This window comes from Bufo bufo, chromosome 1 (genome assembly GCF_905171765.1).
Source record: "Bufo bufo chromosome 1, aBufBuf1.1, whole genome shotgun sequence".
Taxonomy (NCBI): domain Eukaryota; kingdom Metazoa; phylum Chordata; class Amphibia; order Anura; family Bufonidae; genus Bufo; species Bufo bufo.
This window is the reverse complement of record NC_053389.1, coordinates 815,804,939-815,826,362: the sequence shown is the minus strand read 5'-3', so window position 1 is coordinate 815,826,362 and position 21,424 is coordinate 815,804,939. Positions and strand designations below refer to the sequence as shown.

General features: G+C 42.7%; 1 protein-coding gene across 1 annotated transcript; it reads left to right on the top strand.

The window, feature by feature from the left end:
* The first annotated feature begins 5,749 nt into the window (after positions 1–5,749).
* Positions 5,750–19,637, top strand: LOC120986619 (vitelline membrane outer layer protein 1 homolog). Its single transcript, XM_040415278.1, has 3 exons — positions 5,750–5,954; positions 16,947–17,059; positions 19,287–19,637. The coding sequence occupies exons 1-3, from the start codon at positions 5,802–5,804 to the stop codon at positions 19,576–19,578; spliced, it is 558 nt and encodes a 185-aa protein (XP_040271212.1). The 5' UTR covers positions 5,750–5,801; the 3' UTR covers positions 19,579–19,637.
* Positions 19,638–21,424: the final 1,787 nt, after the last annotated feature.

The window sequence follows — 21,424 nt, the reverse complement described above, 5'->3', positions numbered from 1 at the left end:
ACACACAGTCAGATATAAATGAGGACATTGAGGATGGCGTTCCGCAATTGTCACAGGCCTCAGCCTCCCTAAGGCAGTCACTGCAGCATCTCCCTACTAAAGAGGACTTTAGAAACCTGATAGTAGAAGTAAGGGACACATTTAAGGCTGAAATCTCGTCCTTACGTCAGGACTTTCAACAAGTTACAGCCAGGGTGGACTCCCTAGAAATTGAGCATGACACTACGCGCAAATACATTGCTCATCTCCAATCTACTGTAGAGAAATGTACCCAAGTGGTCCGAGACAACACAAGGCACTTGGAAGACCTGGATAATAGGGGCCGTAGACATAATATTAGAGTGAGGGGCCTGCCTGAACCAGACTCTGATGAGAATCTACATGAGGTCCTGAATGGGTTATTTAACTCCATCTTAGAGGCTCCGGCGACTCATATTATCAAAATGGACCGCGCTCACAGGGCCTTGCGACCCAAAAATATGTCTGTGCAGCCTCGGGATGTTATTTGCCGTGTAACAGACTTCCAGGTGAAAGAAGCCATAATGGCTAAGGCCCGTGCGTTACGGGTTATTGATTTTCAGGGGGTACAAGTCCAACTATACCAAGATTTATCATGGCTTACTCTGCAAAAAAGGCGCCAACTCCAACCTCTATTACTGTCCATGAGGCAAAAGAAAATTCCCTACCGCTGGGGATATCCGTTTGCACTTATAGCTAACAAAAATGGGAGAGCCATATCAATGCGTGCTCATGCAGATTTACCCACTTTTTGTGTTACCTTGGGGGTTTCGGAGCCTCCTATTGATGATTGGGAGGTCCCTGACCCGCGGCCTGCACCCCCTCCAATTTGGAGCCAAGTGAAAAACAAGAACCGCAGGTCCCAGCCAAGAGAAGATTCCAGGGGACTGAATTTGAGAGATGAACTGACCTGACTTGTTGTATCCTGAGTCATAAAATGACGCTCGCTTCCTGCAATTAACGTTGCTTTAAGGGGCGGCTGTTGCTCCTCATATATTTCTAGTACCTAATTGTTCAAGAAAAATATATTGTTGGGCTCTTAAGGAGCTCGGTTGTTTTGCATATTGTTCAAACAATGTTTGGCTATCCATGTCGGGTGTGCCCAACCATGTTACCACAGGGGGGGGGGGTTGATACTACTGGCCCTCTTCCTTTTCTCAGCTCTCTATAGAGTAGGGGAGAAGAGAATGGGCTATATTATATGTTTTATGCCTTCTTTGATTGCCCCCATCTGGACGTCAAAGTCCAATGTCTGGATATTTCCTGTTCATTTCTCTTGTATGTACTCGTCTTTTGTGTTCCCTTACACCCCTTTGTGTCGTGTGTCATACTATCTGCTGACTGTGTCTAACAATATTGATGGTGATTTTTTTCAGATTCTCTATAGGAAGGGTTGGGATGTGATCTCCTGGGGGTATGACACCTACTGCCTAAATAGCAAGTATATGGCGCAGCCAGTTTTTACACTATGATCAAGTGTATGTCCTTGAACGTTAAAGGCCTGAACTCCAATGTAAAACGGAGACTGGCCTTGACGGAATGTCGTGCCCAGAGAGCGGATGTAGTCTTCCTCCAGGAGACACACTTTGATAACACTGGAACATTTAAGTTTGCTATGGGAATGTTCCCATGGGTTACTCGGCCTATAGTGGACAGAAAAAAGCAGGGGTAGCGATCCTTCTATCTGCTAACTGTCCGCTTCAAGTGACCAACCAGATCTCTGACCCTCAGGGACGTTTTGTGATTCTACAGGCCACCATATATGGCACTCCTATAGTATTATGTAATCTTTATGCCCCGAATATCAAACAGATACCCTTTATTACCAAAGTGTTCACTAAAGTATCTCAGTTACTACCGGCAGCACTCATTGTGGGAGGTGACTTTAATGTTTCCTTCTCTGAAACGTTTGATAGACAGGCACTGTCAGGGAGACCCCCCTCCAGAGAGCAGGCCAGGCTTTCGCGTCTTTTTAGGCGCCTGGTGAGACGATTTGGGTTGTTTGATCTATGGAGAGTGAATTACCCTACATCTAAAACGTACACGTTTTACTCCCATCCTCACAGTACACACTCTCGCATTGATTATTTCTTAGGTAATGTTCCCACATTACGTTTAATGGTAGATGCTGATATAGGATCTATCTCTTGGTCAGACCATGCGCCAATCTTTTTGAAGTTAAGTACTAAGCATCCGATCACCAAGATTTGTCACTGGCGTTTGAATAAAAAACCTGCTCTCTAACCCGGTATCTAAACAGGAGCTACGAGAGGGTCTGTCTGAATATTTTTGTATCAATCACCAATCAGTTTCCAATGTATCCACCCTATGGGAGGCGCATAAGGCTGTCTTTAGGGGTAACTGCATAGCCATTGGTTCCAAATTGAAAAGAGACAGGAATATACAATATTGCTCTATCAAAAAAGATTTGGAAAATCTGGAGGGACAATTGGGATCCCGTAGTTCTCGCCACCTTTTAAGGCGTATAGTTCTGTTGAGAGCCAAGTTGAGAGACCTGGCATTGGTAAAGACGGATAAGTTACTCTTATACTCCAGACAACGTTACTATGCCTGGGGTAATAAGTCGCACACACTTTTGGCGAAACAACTACGGGATTCCACTTTAGTAAACACTCCGACGGCCATGAGACAGGCTGATGGCACTATCACTTATGATCCAAATAAAATTATGATCCTTTTCCAGAAATATTATGAGAATTTGTACTCTCTTCCCCTGCAGATAACGAGGGATCCTACACAGCAACGTGATCAGTTCTCTGCTTTTTAAAAAAAAATGTAGGCTACCTAAACTGTCTAACGATCTTGCAGCTACCCTTAATACTCAAATTACAGAGGAAGAGATTACAGAAGTGATTAATAATCTGCCAAATCGTAAGTCCCCTGGGCCGGATGGTCTGCCATATATTTATTATAAAACGTATATAGATATTCTACTTCCTTACATGGTTAAGGTCTTCAACTCCTTCATGGAGGGTTCCCCTGTACCTGACACGATGCTGCAGTCTTTTATTACTCTCATACCTAAACCAGACAAGGATCATATGGAATGTGTGAACTATCGTCCTATAGCCCTCCTTAACTCAGACCTAAAGATATTTACAAAGCTATTAGCAAACAGACTTGTTAGTCTACTTCCGAGTCTGATACACAAAGATCAGGTTGGCTTTGTGCTACATCGCCAAGGAGGGGACAACACAAGGAGGACTATAGACCTGATTGATGTTCTTAATAGGAGGAAGCAGCAAGCATTAGTATTATGCCTGGATGCAGAAAAGGCCTTTGATCGCCTGAGTTGGCCGTTTATGTTTTCTGCGCTGCGGTGTTTTGGTATAGGGGGGCCCTTTCTGAATGCTATACGAGCCCTCTATACCCGTCCCACGGCCTTTGTAAAAATGACACACGCTCAGTCAAAGATGATATCCATCCACAATGGCAAGAGGCAGGGTTGCCCGTTATCCCCGTTACTCTTTGTATTATGCATAGAGCCGCTGGCGGCTCTAATACGGGCCCATCCTGACATTCAAGGGGTAGAAGTGAATAGAGTAGCCTTTAAACTGTCACTCTTTGCAGATGACATTCTTCTAACGCTAACTAATTTACATATCTCACTACCAAATTTATTTCAGGTCATAGGGGAATATGGGAAGCTATCTGGATACAAGATAAATAGGTCGAAAACATAGGCATTGCCTATTAATCTCCCTCCGGACGGCTTGAGTACTTTACAAAGCAATTATCATTTTAGATGGAATGATACTACCCTTAAATATTTAGGAGTGAAACTAACAAAAACATAGGGAGCCCTGTATACTCACAATTTTGTCCCACTTTTTCAAGAACTTAATACACTTATGGCTAAGTGGATGCCCTTGCCTATCTCTTTGTTGGGACGTATTGCAGCGGTCAAAATGACCATATACCCAAGTTACTATATGTGATGGAGACTATTCCAGTCCGGATACCTAAAAAAGACCTGAGAGCATTACAATCTTCTATCCTTAGGTTTGTTTGGAATGGGAAGAGACATAGAATTGCTTGCAACACCCTAACTGCTCTTAAAACACAAGATGGTCTGGGACTCCCTGACATAATGAAATATTATTGGGCGACGCATCTGCGTCGGATCCCGGCGTGGTCCTCTCTTCAGGCATTCTCTAGATGGATGGAGATTGAAAAGCTCTGGCTAGCCCCCATTCACCCCAATGCCCTCCTGTGGTCTCCTCTACCAAATGATTGCTCTGTCCAGTTGCTGGGCCCTATGTCACATACGTATGCCATTTGGAAATGTTGTAAACGGAAATTTCCATTGGTTTCAGACAGACCCTCTCTGACCTCATTCTTATTCAATCCTGTGTTCACGGTAGGAATGCAGGGTACGGTCTTTAAGCCATGGTTCTCTAATAAGCTATTTAGATTTGCTGATATAGTGGATTATAGAACTATGGAAATTATGTCATTTGATTTGCTCAGAGAGAGATATAACCTTCCTGAGTCCTCTAGATGGCAGCATTTGCAAATAAAACATCTGCTTAGCTCTATGTTTCGAGATACAAAGGTGTCCACTCCGACACAGTTTGAAAGATTGTGCAAACTCTCGACTTCTACTAAAGGTCTTATATCAGATATTTATGTCCTCCTTTCAACCCTGGAGTCACCTCAGGTCCTACGTCATGCGTATATATGTCTAAATGGGAAAGATACCTTGAGCGAGACATCCCGCCAAATGAGTGGCAGCTTATTTGGAGTAGGGCTGCAATGTCATCCACTTGTGTGACCTTTAGGGAGAATTCATACAAAATATTAATGTTTTGGTATCATACCCCCCAGATACTTAGACATTTGAACCCTGCGGTTTCTGGTACTTGTTGGAGGTGTGATTCTGGTCAAGGGTCTCTATTTCACATCTTCTGGGATTGTCCAGTTATTTTCCCATTGTGGAAAGAAGTCCAACACCTTTTATTGCAGCTTTGTAATATTACGTTTTCTTTGGACCCCTATATGTTTCTATTGAACATGCCTCCAATAATGCTAAAGAAACCAGTGCTTTGTTTAGTACTTCATGTCCTGTCGGCGGCGAAACGCCTTATCGCTCAGTTTTGGAAGAGATGGGACATACCTAATAAATTAGAATTGTTCGCCAGTATAGCGGAAATTAGACGGATGGAGTACCTAACAGCAGTTATTAATAATACGGTAGATAAATTTAACAAGGTTTGGCAACCTTGGGATACTTTCTTTGATAAGAGTGACTAATACCTTCCTCCCCTTTTCACATGTCTATCCTCTTCTGTCTAGTCTTGTCTTCTATTTGTTTCCTTGTAGTATAAAATATTACATTAGAGTATAGGATTCATTTTCCCGACTATCGGGATTTATTATGATATGATGTCATTTGATTAGGTCTATTATGACTCATAATCTGACACTGTATTTGCATTGTCATTCATGCTACCTTTTCCACTTAATTTGTTAGATTGTCGAATGATTTCAAGAACAATTGTAATTGTATACTTTTATTATTTAACCTTTCTTCAATAAAAAGACAATTATACAAAAAAAAAAAAAGGAGGAAGGAAGGTGCAAAACATTTCTCAATAAATAATAATCTTTTGTCTTATTACTGGAATCAGGAAGTCAGATATGACACTTTGGTGATCGGCCAAGTTCCTCATAGAACACTTATAAGAAGGGTTTGTAAACAGTCCTGACCATCTACCAGCAGCTTCATCCATACACAGTGGAACCTTCATATAGAAGACAAGATGTTGTTGCCTGTGCTTCTGCTTTTGATAACTCTACATAATTTGGTGGCAGCTCAAACCATCATATCTGTTCCAAATGGGCAAACATTGGGAAGCTGGGGCCCTATGGAGGTTTGTGATAGGGGAATGGAGGTGCGAGGATTCCAACTTAAAGTAAGTAATGCATAGAAAACTGTATATTATACTTATTTAGATGTATAGACATGGACTAGGACAGAGGAATAGATAGAGACTATGATGGACTAAAAGAAGGAGCTGGGAATTATTTATTGACAAAGAAGAGGATGGATGTATAGATAGGGATGGAGAATGAGGTATAGATAGAGAGGAGAACGGTTGTATAGATAGGGAGGAGAACGGATGTATAGATAGGGAGGAGAACGGATGTATAGATAGAGAGGAGAACGGATGTATAGATAGGGATGGAGAATGAGGTATAGATAGAGAGGAGAACGGATTATAGATAGGGATGGAGAATGAATGTATAGATAGGGAGGAGAACGGATGTATAGATAGGGATGGAGAATGAATGTATAGATAGGGAGGAGAACGGATGTATAGCTAGGGAGGACAACGGATGTATAGATAGAGAGGAGAACGGATGTATAGATAGAGAGGAGAACAGATGTATAGATAGGGAGGAGAACGGATGTATAGATAGGGAGGAGAACAGATGTATAGATAGGGAGGAGAACGGATGTATAGATAGAGAGGAGAACGGATGTATAGATAGGGATGGAGAATGAGGTATAGATAGAGAGGAGAACGGATTATAGATAGGGATGGAGAATGAATGTATAGATAGGGAGGAGAACGGATGTATAGATAGGGATGGAGAATGAATGTATAGATAGGGAGGAGAACGGATGTATAGCTAGGGAGGACAACGGATGTATAGATAGAGAGGAGAACGGATGTATAGATAGGGAGGAGAACGGATGTATAGATAGGGAGGAGAACAGATGTATAGATAGGGAGGAGAACGGATGTATAGATAGAGAGGAGAACGGATGTATAGATAGGGAGGAGAACGGATGTATAGATAGGGAGGAGAACGGATGTATAGATAAGGAGGAGAACGGATGTATAGATAGGGAGGAGAACGAATGTATAGATAGGGAGGAGAACGGATGTATAGATAGGGAGGAGAACGGATGTATAGACAGGGAGGAGAACGGATGTATAGATAGAGAGGAGAACGGATGTATAGACAGGGAGGAGAACGGATGTATAGATAGGGAGGAGAACGGATGTATAGATAGGGAGGAGAACGGATGTATAGACAGGGAGGAGAACGGATGTATAGACAGGGAGGAGAACGGATGTATAGATAGGGAGGAGAACGGATGTATAGATAGGGAGGAGAACGGATGTATAGATAGAGAGAACAGATGTATAGATAGAGAGAACAGATGTATAGACAGGGATGGAGAATGATGTATAGATAGGGAGGAGAACGGATGTATAGATAGAGAGGAGAACGGATGTATAGAAAGGGAGGAGAACGGATGTATAGATATGGAGGAGAACGGATGTATAGATATAGAGGAGAATGATGTATAGATAGGGAGGAGAACGGATGTATAGATAGGGAGGAGAACGGATGTATAGGTAGAGAGGAGAACGGATGTATAGATAGAGAGGAGAACGGATGTATAGATATGGAGGAGAACGGATGTATAGATAGGGAGGAGAACGGATGTATAGATAGGGAGGAGAACAGATGTATAGATAGAGAGGAGAACGGATGTATAGATAGAGAGGAGAACGGATGTATAGATAGAGAGGAGAACGGATGTATAGATAGAGAGGAGAACGGATGTATAGATAGGGAGGAGAACGGATGTATAGATAGGGAGGAGAACAGATGTATAGACAGGGAGGAGAACGGATGTATAGATAGGGAGGAGAACGGATGTATAGATAGAGAGAACAGATGTATAGACAGGGATGGAGAATGATGTATAGGTAGAGAGGAGAACGGATGTATAGGTAGAGAGGAGAACGAATGTATAGATAGGGAGGAGAACGGATGTATAGACAGGGAGGAGAACGGATGTATAGATAGGGAGGAGAACGGATGTATAGATATGGAGGAGAACGGATGTATAGATAGAGAGGAGAACGGATGTATAGATAGAGAGGAGAACGGATGTATAGACAGGGATGGAGAATGAGGTATAGATAGAGAGGAGAACGGTTGTATAGATAGGGAGGAGAACGGATGTATAGATAGGGATGAGAACGGATGTATAGATAGGGCGGAGAACGGATGTATAGATAGAGAGGAGAAAGGATGTATAGATAGGGAGGAGAACGGATGTATAGACAGGGATGGAGAACGGATGTATAGATAGGGAGGAGAACGGATGTATAGTTAGGGAGGAGAACGGATGTATAGATAGGGAGGAGAACGGATGTATAGATAGGGCGGAGAATGGATGTATAGATAAGGAGGAGAACGGATGTATAGACAGGGATGGAGAATGATGTATAGATAGGGCGGAGAATGGATGTATAGATAAGGAGGAGAACGGATGTATAGGTAGAGAGGAGAACGGATGTATAGATAGAGATGGAGAACGGATGTATATATAGAGAGGAGAACGGATGTATAGACAAGGAGGAGAACGGATGTATAGATAGAGAGGAGAACGGATGTATAGATAGAGAGGAGAACGGATGTATAGATAGGGAGGAGAACGGATGTATAGATATGGAGGAGAACGGATGTATAGATAGAGAGGAGAACGGATGTATAGATAGAGAGGAGAACGGATGTATAGACAGGGATGGAGAATGAGGTATAGATAGAGAGGAGAACGGATGTATAGATAGGGATGAGAACGGATGTATAGATAGGGCGGAGAACGGATGTATAGATAGAGAGGAGAAAGGATGTATAGATAGGGAGGAGAACGGATGTATAGATAGGGAGGAGAACGGATGTATAGATAGGGAGGAGAACGGATGTATAGTTAGGGAGGAGAACGGATGTATAGATAGAGAGGAGAACGGATGTATAGATAGGGAGGAGAACGGATGTATAGATAGGGAGGAGAACGGATGTATAGATAGGGCGGAGAATGGATGTATAGATAAGGAGGAGAACGGATGTATAGACAGGGATGGAGAATGATGTATAGATAGGGCGGAGAATGGATGTATAGATAAGGAGGAGAACGGATGTATAGGTAGAGAGGAGAACGGATGTATAGATAGAGATGGAGAACGGATGTATATATAGAGAGGAGAACGGATGTATAGACAAGGAGGAGAACGGATGTATAGATAGAGAGGAGAACGGATGTATAGATAGAGAGGAGAACGGATGTATAGTAACATAGTACATAAGGCCGAAAAAAACCATTTGTCCATCCAGTTCGGCCTGTTATCCTGCAAGTTGATCCAGAGGAAGCCAAAAAAAAAACTGTGAGGTAGAAGACAATTTTCCTCACTTTAGGAGAATAAAAAATTCCTTCCCGACTCCAATCAGAATAACTCCCTGGATCAACGACCCCTCTCTAGTAGTTATATCCTGTAATATTATTACGCTCCAGAAATACATCCAGGCCCCCCTTGAATTCCTTTATTGTACTCCCCATCACCACCTCCTCAGGCAGAGAGCTCCATAGTCTCACTGCTCTTACCGTAAAGAATCCTCTTCTATGTTTCTGTACAAACCTTCTTTCCTCCAGACGCAGAGGATGTCCCCTCGTCACAGTCACAGTCCTGGGGATAAATAGATGATGGGATAGATCTCTGTACTGACCCCTGATATATTTATACATAGTAATTAGATCTCCCCTCAGTCGTCTTTTTTCTAAAGTGAATAACCCTTTTGATAATCTTTCAGGGTACTGTAGTTGCCCCATTCCAGTTATTACTTTAGTTGCCCAGAACTGTACACAGTACTCCATGTGTGGTCTGACTAGCAATTTGTAAAGTAGTAGGACTATGTTCTTATCACGGGCATCTGTGCCCCTTCTGATGCAACCCATTATCTTATTGGCCTTGGCAGCAGCTGCCTGACACTGGTTTTTGCAGCTTAGTTTGCTGTTTATTAAAATTCTTAGGTCCTTTTCCATGTCAGTGTTACCGAGTGTTTTATCATTAAGTATGTACGGGTGACTTGCATTATTCCTTCCCATGTGCATAACCTTACATTTGTCAGTGTTAAACCTCATCTGCCACTTATCTGCTCAAGCCTCCAATCTATCCAGATCCCTCTGTAGCAGTATACTGTCCTCTGTAGTATATATATATACACTCACCTAAAGAATTATTAGGAACACCATACTAATACGGTGTTGGACCCCCTTTTGCCTTCAGAACTGCCTTAATTCTAAGTGGCATTGATTCCACAAGGTGCTGATAGCATTCTTTAGAAATGTTGGCCCATATTGACAGGATAGCATCTTGCAGTTGATGGAGATTTGAGGGATGCACATCCAGGGCACAAAGCTTCCGTTCCACCACATCCCAAAGATGCTCTATTGGGTTGAGATCTGGTGACTGTGGGGCCATTTTAGTACAGTGAACTCATTGTCATGTTCAAGAAACCAATTTGAAATGATTCGAGCTTTGTGACATGGTGCATTATCCTGCTGGAAGTAGCCATCAGAGGATGGATACATGTTCTCATTCTGTTTACGCCAAATTCGGACTCTACCATTTGAATGTCTCAACAGAAATCGAGACTCATCAGACCAGGCAACATTTTTCCAGTCTTCTACAGTCCAATTTTGGTGAGCTCGTGCAAATTGTAGCCTCTTTTTCCTATTTGTAGTGGAGATGAGTGGTACCCGGTGGGGTCTTCTGCTGTTGTAGCCCATCCGCCTCAAGGTTGTGCATGTTGTGGCTTCACAAATGCTTTGCTGCATACCTCGGTTGTAACGAGTGGTTATTTCAGTCAACGTTGCTCTTCTATCAGCTTGAATCAGTCGGCCCATTCTCCTCTGACCTCTAGCATCCACAAGGCATTTTCGCCCACAGGACTGCCGCATACTGGATGTTTTTCCCTTTTCACACCATTCTTTGTAAACCCTAGAAATGGTTGTGCGTGAAAATCCCAGTAACTGAGCAGATTGTGAAATACTCAGACCGGCCCGTCTGGCACCAACAACCATGCCACGCTCAAAATTGCTTAAATCACCTTTCTTTCCCATTCTGACATTCAGTTTGGAGTTCAGGAGATTGTCCTGACCAGGAGCACCCCCCTAAATGCATTGAAGCAACTGCCATGTGATTGGTTGACTAGATAATTGCATTAATGAGGAATAGAACAGGTGTTCCTAATAATTCTTTAGGTGAGTGTATATATATACTGCCCTCTGTAGTATGTATATACAGTATACTTCCCTCTGTAGTATATATACAGTATACTGTCCTCTGTAGTATATATACAGTATACTGTCCTCATCAGTGTAAATTACTTTACACAGTTTAGTGTCATCTGCGAAAATTGATACTTTACTATGCAAGCCTTCTACCGTTAATAACCACCCTCTGTTTTCTATCACTCAGCCAGTTACTTACCCACTTACAGACGTTTTCTTCCAGAAATAGATAGAGAGGTGAACGGGTGTATAGGCAAAGAAGAGGACAGAGGGATAGACAGGGGCTGATATGCATGTATAGATACGGACTAGGATAGATGTATAGATACGGACTAGGATAGATGTATAGATACGGACTAGGATAGATGTATAGATACGGACTAGGATAGATGTATAGATACGGACTAGGATAGATGTATAGATACGGACTAGGATAGATGTATAGATACGGACTAGGATAGATGTACTGTATAGATAGACTCGGGCAGATGAGTAGACAGGGACTGAGAATGATGTATATAGTGAATGGTTGGATAACACTCCCGATGTAAAATTGTGAGGGTGTCAGGAGACGTTCCCAGGCCGAGTTGCAATGTAACAATTAGACTCCTGCACTCCACTTAATTGCTTCAAGTGCAGTATTTTATTGCATAGGCGGTTTTCCAGTTAACATGAAACGTTTTTCGGCTTATAGCCTTCCTCAGAACACTGGAATAGTTTACAAAATAAGGCAATTATTAGTAATAGTGCAAAAATACAATTATAATGGTGAAGTATATACAGTATAAGAATAGATATAGTGGATAGACATCAAAACTCAAGTGAGGGGTCCCGGGTGGTCCTGAGCTGAGTATATAATAGCACTTGGAGAATGTCTGTGCACTCGGGATGGTGTCATCAGGTAAATCCGGGTAGTTGGAGAGTGCCGAAGTACAGTAGGGCCGTATATTAAGGAAATAACATTGCACACATTGACAGGAATAAACTGGCAAATTGGAAATGCTGAAATGAAATGCTGATAGCACAAAAAGCTTATACTTGTAAGAGACACAATAATGGACGGGAATACGGGGTATAGACATGTGGGTAAGGCACTGCAGATGAGAGCAGGTCTGTGTTACATTGATAGAGACCATGCTGGCGATATGAGGGATGTGAACATTCTCACCTGGATGGGCCGCACTGCTTATGTGCTAGTGTTTAAATAGGGACGGCTGTGGTCCGATGGATGGGGCCTCAGTGGTTCAGATAGCGCTTGGTGGATGCAGGCAGTTTTTTTGGCGCCATAACTTGGAGCGTGGCCATGGTGTTTGAAAAGGTGTGCAGTGGGCGTGTGGGCCAGAGTAGGGGGCGTTACAGGGGCGGGGTTGAGATGCGATTACCTGTTGTGCCCCCTGTCGGGTGTAGTGGATAGACAGTGGGGCTGTAGGCAGCACTGGGGGCAGAGTGAGGCGGCGCAGGAGGCAGGGAAGAGGAGAGAAGTCGGTTGGGCCGGAAGTCGGGGCCATGTGGCGATGATGCGCTACTACTACGCATGCGCCGGGGTGCGAGAGGCTGGAGCGCCGGGAACATCAAAGATGCTGGGCGCAGTGTAAGTTTGACGCTGCACATGCGCTGAAGGACAAAGAGCGAAGGCCTAGGAACCCATGAAATAAATAAAATGGGGCATGTGCTGTAGATCTGTAATGGGAGAGATGGGAGAAGAAAGTCGGAGGAATGAGGTGGAGGGGAGAAAAAGGTAAACAAGAGAGGAAAAGGATATGAAAGGAAGCGCGGCTTCAACCCAAGCAAGTTTTTTTTTAAATATCTCATCTGAAAAGGAGAATTATGTTAATAAATCAAATCATATGTTATGACAAGATGGATAATCATACACAACATCAAAGGCAATAAAACAACGGTGTGTATACATATCACCGAGTGGAACATATGTATGTGTCAAATAATTAGCGGTTGAGACCCTTAGGTTCTAGTGTTTGTAATTGATGAATCCAAAAAGCTTCTCTATTCTTAAGTATTTTGCCGATGTCACCGCCCCTCCTAGGGATTTTAACTTGTTCAATTACCTGAAAATACCGTAATTGGGCAATACTGTGTCGTTTGGCTATGAAGTGCGCTGGGATGGGTAGCAGGATGTTCTGGCAGCCGATCGTGGATTTAGGCTTGCAAATTCTGCCCCTAACGTTTTGTGTGGTCTCACCTATGTACGCCATAGAGGACAGATTTATTGACAGGGACAAAAATCTATCTATGGACAGGAACTGGAATGGATATATAGACAAGGACTAGGACGGATGTATACACAGGGACTAGGAGAGATGTATAGAAAGGAACTAAGGCAGGTATACAGGGACTATAGATAGGGACTTGAAATGATGTATAGACAGGGACTAGGGTGGATGTGCAGTATAGATAGGAACTGGGAATCATGTAGATGGTAAAGGGGGGGATGTATAGACAAGGAATGGGAATGATGTCCAGTATAGAAAGGGACTTGGATGTAGAAATAGGGACTGGGAATGAAGTATAGAAAGGGACTAAGGCAGGTGTATAGACAAGACTGGAAATGATGTATAGCCAGGAACTAGTGACATTGTATAGACAGGGACTGGGAATCGTGTATAGACAGGGTACAGGGGGGATGTATAGACAGGGAATGGGAATGATGTATAGACAGGGAATGGGAATGATGTATAGACAGGGAATGGGAATGATGTATAGACAGGGAATGGGAATGATGTATAGACAGGGAATGGGAATGATGTATAGACAGGGAATGGGAATGATGTATAGACAGGGAATGGGAATGATGTGCAGTATAGACAGGGAATGGGAATCATGAATAGACAGGGTACAGGGGGGATGTATAAACAGGGACTGGGACTGATGCATGGACAGGGACACGGACAGATGAACACACATAGACTAGGACTGATCTATAGATAGTACAGATATGGGAATTTCTTGAAATTATTTTCAGGCTAAATTCTAACAAATCTGTCTGAAAATTCAATTCTGGTCCAGAACGATTCTACCCACATCAACCGTTTTCCAATTGGCCTGAAAACTGGTGTATGACATGCTGAGGCCTCCTAGGATTCACATTTTCCTCTACTATCATTCTTACAGATGTAGCAGGGTTAACACACAAGCTCTTAACTCAAATTTCTCAACTCATCGCGTTATCTTGAATCAAAAGCCATTGAAAAGCAATTGAAGGTGTTTGCTTAACGCATTAAGTTTCGATAACACGTCCCAGAAAGCATGTGTTAACTCTACATTTGTATTCTTATTTTTCTATAATTATTTTACCTTCTCCCACTTTCTCTCTCTCTGTGCAAAATGTGCCCAAATCAAATCACCAACAATTCTAACTCTAATGCAATATTAATTTTATTTTTATTTTTTATTGATTAATTCATCTCAATTCTTTGGGAATTTCACAGGGGGGCCTTTATTAAGTTTGACTATGGGGACCAATGATACCTGTGCACACCCATGGCTGGTATGCACAAACTTTGTGCCCTGTAACCAATGCTGATCTAGCATAAAACCCCTTCTAATAAGTTATTTTTTCTCTCTACTTTCAAGCTCTTTAGCTCAAAGACAGCAATAGTAAATCATGTCAGAGTGACACTGACATATATACTGTACCTAATATAGCTATGGGTAAATGTATGGTTGGCAGTGTTAACAAACAGCATGCTTAAAAACACACCGCGCCATCACATTTATGTTTTTTAAAATTTAAAAAGGTCTAAAAACTGTCCTTTATTGGGGGCAGAAGCCTGCCTGTGTCTATATAAACATGGTAGTATCAGAAGAAGCATTCGCTTGATCTGAACAAATGGTCCAAAAATGATGTCATAAGGAGGTTTCCCCTTCTCAGACAATAGGGGCATATCTTAGTGTCGGATAGATGCGAGTCCCATTGTCTGATAGGTGCGGGTCCCACTGGGAATAATGTTTTTACAGGGACTGGGAATTATGTATACATTTTGCAACCAGTTTTTGAAATGAAAAAGGTGCAATTGCGCAGCACATTCACAAAATATATGCTGCTGTTGATGCTGGGAAATCTGCTTAATGCGCACTTATGAATTGAAGAAGCTTTTTAACAGGTTTTTGGACAAAAAAGGCTGGTTCTTGCACATAAAAAAGAGTTCTGTCTCTTTAAAAGCTCATGTCTCTTCTGTAGTGGAACACAGGAAGTTGTGAACAGCTCCAGCCTGTCTACACACAGTACACTAACTGCCCCTATCCTGTCTCTAATGATAAAACATGACATTCTACTTAGTAATTCAATCTGAATATATCTTCTTCACAATCCCTACACTGTCCCTGCAAGACCCTAAAATGTCTGGCTTGTGTGTGTAACTGGTGTCTGTCAGAGACATGGCAGACACATCCGGTCTGGCACAGTGCCTGATAAACCAGACAATATCCTCCCTCCTGATTGGCTATCAGGCTGACTGCAAAACATTGTGTGCAAGGCGACTGGTTAGGGACTGCGAATGATGTATAGACAGGGACTGGGAATGGTGTATAGGAAGGGATTGGAATGATGTATAGACAGGGACTGGAAATGATATAAAGACAAGGACTGGGAATGATGTAGAGTCAGGGACTGGGAATGATGTATAGGCAGGGACTGGAAATGATATATAGACAAGGACTGGGAATGATGTAGAGGTAGGGACTGGGAATGATGTATAGGCAAGGACTGGGAATGATGTATAGACAAGGACTGGGAATGATGTAAAGGCAGGGATTGGGAATTATGTATAGGCTGGGACCAGGAATGATGTATAGGCAGGGACTGGGAATGATGAATAGGCAAGGATTAGGAATGATGTATAGGCAAGGACTAGGAATAATGTAGAGGCAGGGACTGGGAATGATGTATAGGCAAGGACTAGGAATGATGTATAGGCATAGACTGGAAATGATGTATAGGCATGGACTGGAAATGATGTATAGGCATGGACTGGGAATGATGTATAGGCAGGGACTAGCACGGATTTATAGACAAGGAACAGGGATGATGTATAGATAGGGAGGATGTATAGAAACTGACTGGGACTGATGCATGGACAGGGACTAGGATGGATGTACAGACAGGGAATGGGAGTGATGTGTAGACTGGGAGAAGAACAGATGTATAGACAGGGACTGGGAATGATGTATAGACAGGGACTGGAGATGATGTATATACATGGACTGGGAATGATGTATAGACAGGGAATGATGTATAGACAGGGATTGGGAAGGATGTATAGACAGGGATTGGGAAGGATGTATAGACAAGGACTGGGAATGATGTAGAGGCAGGGACTGGGAATTATGTAGAGGCAGGGACTGGGAATTATGTAGAGGCAGGGACTGGAAATTATGTATAGACAGGGACTGGGAATTATGTATAGACAAGGACTGAGAATGATGTAGAGGCATGGACTGGGAATGATGTAGAGGCAGGGACTGAAAATTATGTAGAGGCAGGGACTGGAAATTATGTATAGACAAGGACTGGGAATTATGTATAGACAAGGACTGGGAATGATGTAGAGGCAGGGACTGGAAATGATGTAGAGGCAGGGACTAGGATGGATGTAAACACAAGGCCTGGGAATGATGTTTAGAAAGAGATTGATGATAGACAGGAACTAGGATTAATGTATAGACAGGAACTAGGATTCATGTATAGACAGGAACAAGGACAGATGTTACAATGGACTTAAGAAAATTGGGTGTAGGTGGTGTACCATGTGTTATATTCAAGCTATGCAAGAACTGGTCTTACTTTTAGGTGCATCGACGACAAGGACCTCTAGATGACACGGCTCTGAACGGGATTGCACTATATTGCACAAGACCTTCATCCAGTGAGGTGGTGAAGATCATTCGCTCTACAGAAGGAGCGTAAGTACTATAACATTTATCATTCAGTCATGAACATGTCCTTTAAGAGTAATTCTGCAATAACTTCTCTCCACAATCATACTGGGACCCAATAATCCTAACGACTCGGTGTCCATCTAAATGAATAGGGGCTGTGGAAACTGCTCAGTGTGGAGTCATCCTGAGACAGCAGACCAATAAATTTGATAGGAGACCAACGAACAGTAGACAGCCATGTCTATATGTGGAGTCCATTGTAATTTATATTTGGACAACCCCTTTCCTTATGGTTTATTAGGATATATGGATGTAAGCAGTAGGGTGGGGGAGATCAATTCCTCTTCTATTAGCCAACAATGGAAAGTGCAGATACAGTACAGACCAAAAGTTTGGACACACCTTCTCATTCAAAGAGTTTTCTTGATTTTCATGACTATGAAAATTGTAGATTCACACTGTGAATTAACACATGTGGAATTATATACATAACAAAAAAGTGTGAAACAACTGAAAATATGTCATATTCTAGGTTCTTCAAAGTAGCCACCTTTTGCTTTGATTACTGCTTTGCACACTCTTGGCATTCCCTTCATGAGCTTCAAGAGGTAGTCACCTGAAATGGTTTTCACTTCACAGGTGTGCCCTGTCAGGTTTAATAAGTGGGATTTTGTTGCCTTATAAATGGGGTTGGGACCATCAGTTGCGTTGTGGAGAAGTCAGGTGGATACACAGCTGATAGTCCTACTGAATAGACTGTTAGAATTTGTATTATGCCAAGAAAAAAGCAGCTAAGTAAAGAAAAACGAGTGGCCATCATTACTTTAAGAAATGCAGGTCAATCAGTCCGAAAAATTGGGAAAACTTTGAAAGTGTCCCGAAGTGCAGTCACAAAAACCTTCAAGCGCTACAAAGAAACTGGCTCACATGCGGACCGCCCCAGGAAAGGAAGACCAAGAGTCACCTCTGCTGCAGAGGATAAGTTCATCCGAGTCACCAGCCTCAGAAATCGCAGGTTAACAGCAGCTCAGATTAGAGACCAGGTCAATGCCACACAGAGTTCTAGCAGCAGACACATCTTTAGAACAACTGTTAAGAGGAGACTGTGTGAATCAGGCCTTCATGGTAGAATGTCTGCTAGGAAACCACTTCTAAGGACAGGCAACAAGCAGAAGAGACTTGTTTGTGCTAAAGAACACAAGGAATGGACATTAGACCAGTGGAAATCTGTGCTTTGGTCTGATGAGTCCAAATTTGAGATCTTTGGTTCCAACCACCGTGTCTTTGTGCGACGCAGAAAAGGTGAACGGATGGACTCTACATGCCTGTTTCCCACCGTGAAGCATGGAGGAGGAGGTGTGATGGTGTGGGGGTGCTTTGCTGGTGACACTGTTGGGGATTTATTCAAAATTGAAGGCATACTGAACCAGCATGGCTACCACAGCATCTTGCAGCGGCATGCTATTCCATCTGGTTTGCGTTTAGTTGGACCATCATTTATTTTTCAACAGGACAATGACCCCAAACACACCTCCAGGCTGTGTAAGGGCTATTTGACCATGAAGGAGAGTGATGGGGTGCTGCGCCAGATGACCTCGCCTCCACAGTCACCGGACCTGAACCCAATCGAGATGGTTTTGGGTGAGCTGGACCGCAGAGTGAAGGCAAAAGGGCCAACAAGTGCTAAGCATCTCTGGGAACTCCTTCAAGACTGTTGGAAGACCATTTCAGGTGACTACCTCTTGAAGCTCATCAAGAGAATGCCAAGAGTGTGCAAAGCAGTAATCAAAGCAAAAGGTGGCTACTTTGAAGAACCTAGAATATGACATATTTTCAGTTGTTTCACACTTGTTTGTTATGTATATAATTCCACATGTGTTAATTCATAGTTTTGATGCCTTCAGTGTGAATCTACAATTTTCATAGTCATGAAAATAAGGAAAACTCTTTGAATGAGAAGGTGTGTCCAAACTTTTGGTCTGTACTGTATGTCTCTGGAGGAACTTTGCAATTCATAAATAACAGAGATCCAGGTTTAGGTGGAGCACTGTTCAAAATTTGTATCAGGTCCTCACCAGTTGTTTCCTATAATGGTATCTTGTTATTAGTTAGAATGGCCTCTGGGCCCCTCAGGCACCATGTCCAGGTCAACTGCCACCTGCATAGTATTTTTCAGCTGTGATATTCAGGATGTACATTTGTGCAGTAGCTATTGTATGTATAAAATATTGTATATTTGCTTTCTTCATAGATTTGGCTCCTGGGGGCCTACTTTTTCATGTAATTCAGGATATCTCAAAAATTTCAGCCTGAGAGTTGAACCTAGAATCAGGGGGGATAACACGGCTGCCAACAACATCAAGTTTACGTGCTCTGATGGCTCGGTCTTGGAGGGAAATGGTCTTACCTGGGGATATTATGGACCATGGAGCTCTACCTGTTCAGAAGGAATGCGTGGCATCCAAGTCAGAGTCCAGGAAAGACAAGGATTTTGGAGGGATGATGTCGCTCTCACTGATGTTAAGTTTTTGTGTAATGCCTAATGAAAAGTCATTAACTAAACCTGAAAGCACTCAGAAAATAAAATAATTTTTCAGCATCACTTCTTTGAAAATATCATATTTTAGTAAATCCTCTTCATGAGTTGGACAGATGGGGGTGGTTAGTGGTCATATTGGGTGATGGTGTGTGATGTTTGATGATGGTGTTGGGTACTGGTGGGTCAGTTGATGTTGGGGGATGTTGGGTAGTGGGTGGTGTTGGATTGTGGTGATATGTGAAGGTGGATTGCGGTGGATGGTGTTGGTTGATGGTGTGTAAAGGTTGGTAATGGTAAGTCATGGTAGGTGTTGTCGGGTGATAGGTAGTGATGGTAGGTAAAAGTTAAAAGGTGGTGTTAGGTGATGTGGGTTGTAGTGGAAGGTGAAGGTGGCTGGTGGTGGGTTGTGTTGTGTGATGGTGTGTAAGTGTTGGTATAGGTAATTCGTGGTATGTGGTGGTAGGCAATGTTGGGTTGTAGTAACATGTGAAGGAGGATTTGGGGGTCTCCATGGTCTATCTTGTGATTTGTAAACTTGTAATTTTTTTGCTCTCAAATCATCTACAGCTTGTTAATTATTCTGTGTATTAATTTATTCAGATTATGAAATAAACATCAAATGAAAACCAAAAACAATTGCTAATAGTGAACAGTAAAATAATCATTCAAATATTATCTGAAGTTCAACATCTTATGAGTCTTCTATCATTTCATGTCCATGGTAGATTTAGTGGTTCCTGTTTCTACCTTCTTATCTTCAACTTTTGCACCTTCTATTATTTGCACCCTGGTCTTCTACCACATAAAGCTCACAACACTTCCAGTGAGTGAGGAGTGGCTGAAAATTTATAGGGGATGAAGAGGCAGTGGTCATACCCTGGATTTGGTGACTGAAGAGGCCTAAAGGCCATTCTGCCACATAAGAAAACACCAGTATTGTAAATGGCATGTAGCAGGTTAGTAGACCTGTTACAGATTTTTGCATCACGGCCCAGGATCTTCAAGATACCCCTCTGGAAGGTCTACCATTCTTCTTGTGTTGACACACAAAGGATACTGCATCCTCTTCAGCAATAGCAGTACTGTGAGCATATCATAAGTGATACCATAGCCTAGATGTTATTACTAGAGTTGAACTGACACCTAGATGTTCGGGTTCGGCGGGTTCGGCCGAACTTCACAAAAAAGTTCAAGTTCGGGACCCGAACTTGACCCCGAACCCGGACTCTATTGAATTCAATGGAGACCCGAACTTTCGAGGACTAAAATGGCTCTAAAAAAGTCATGGAAAGGGCTAGAGGGCTGCAAATAGCAGCAAAATGTGAAGAGCATGGCAAGTGCTCTAAAAACAAATGTGGATAGGGAAATGAGTTAAAATAACATAAAATCCGTAAAAATAAATAAATAATCTTGATCTTGGAGGATGAGGTCCATATGGAGTAGGAGGTTGAGGAGGCGGTGGATGTGGCGGTGTAGGTAGAAGCGGCGGTGGAGGATGAGGAAGCCTACACTGCTTTTTGGTTTTATTTATTTATTTATTTTGTTTAAATTAGGGTGCACCCCAAAACATTGGGAAATATAACCTGTGATAACCCCCTCCAGTCATGCTAAACACATGTTCAGACAATACACTGGCTGCAGGGCAGGCCAGCACCTCCAAGGCGTAAAGGGCAAGCTCAGGCCATGTGCCCAATTTGGAGACCCAGAAGTTGAAGGGGGCAGACCCTTAATTCAGTACGTGTAGGCATGTGCACACATACTGCTCACCATGTCACAAGTCCCCGTGATGTCCACGATTCAATTGGATATCTTCTCTATCAACTTTCGATGTTCTTTTATGCGCCTACCAT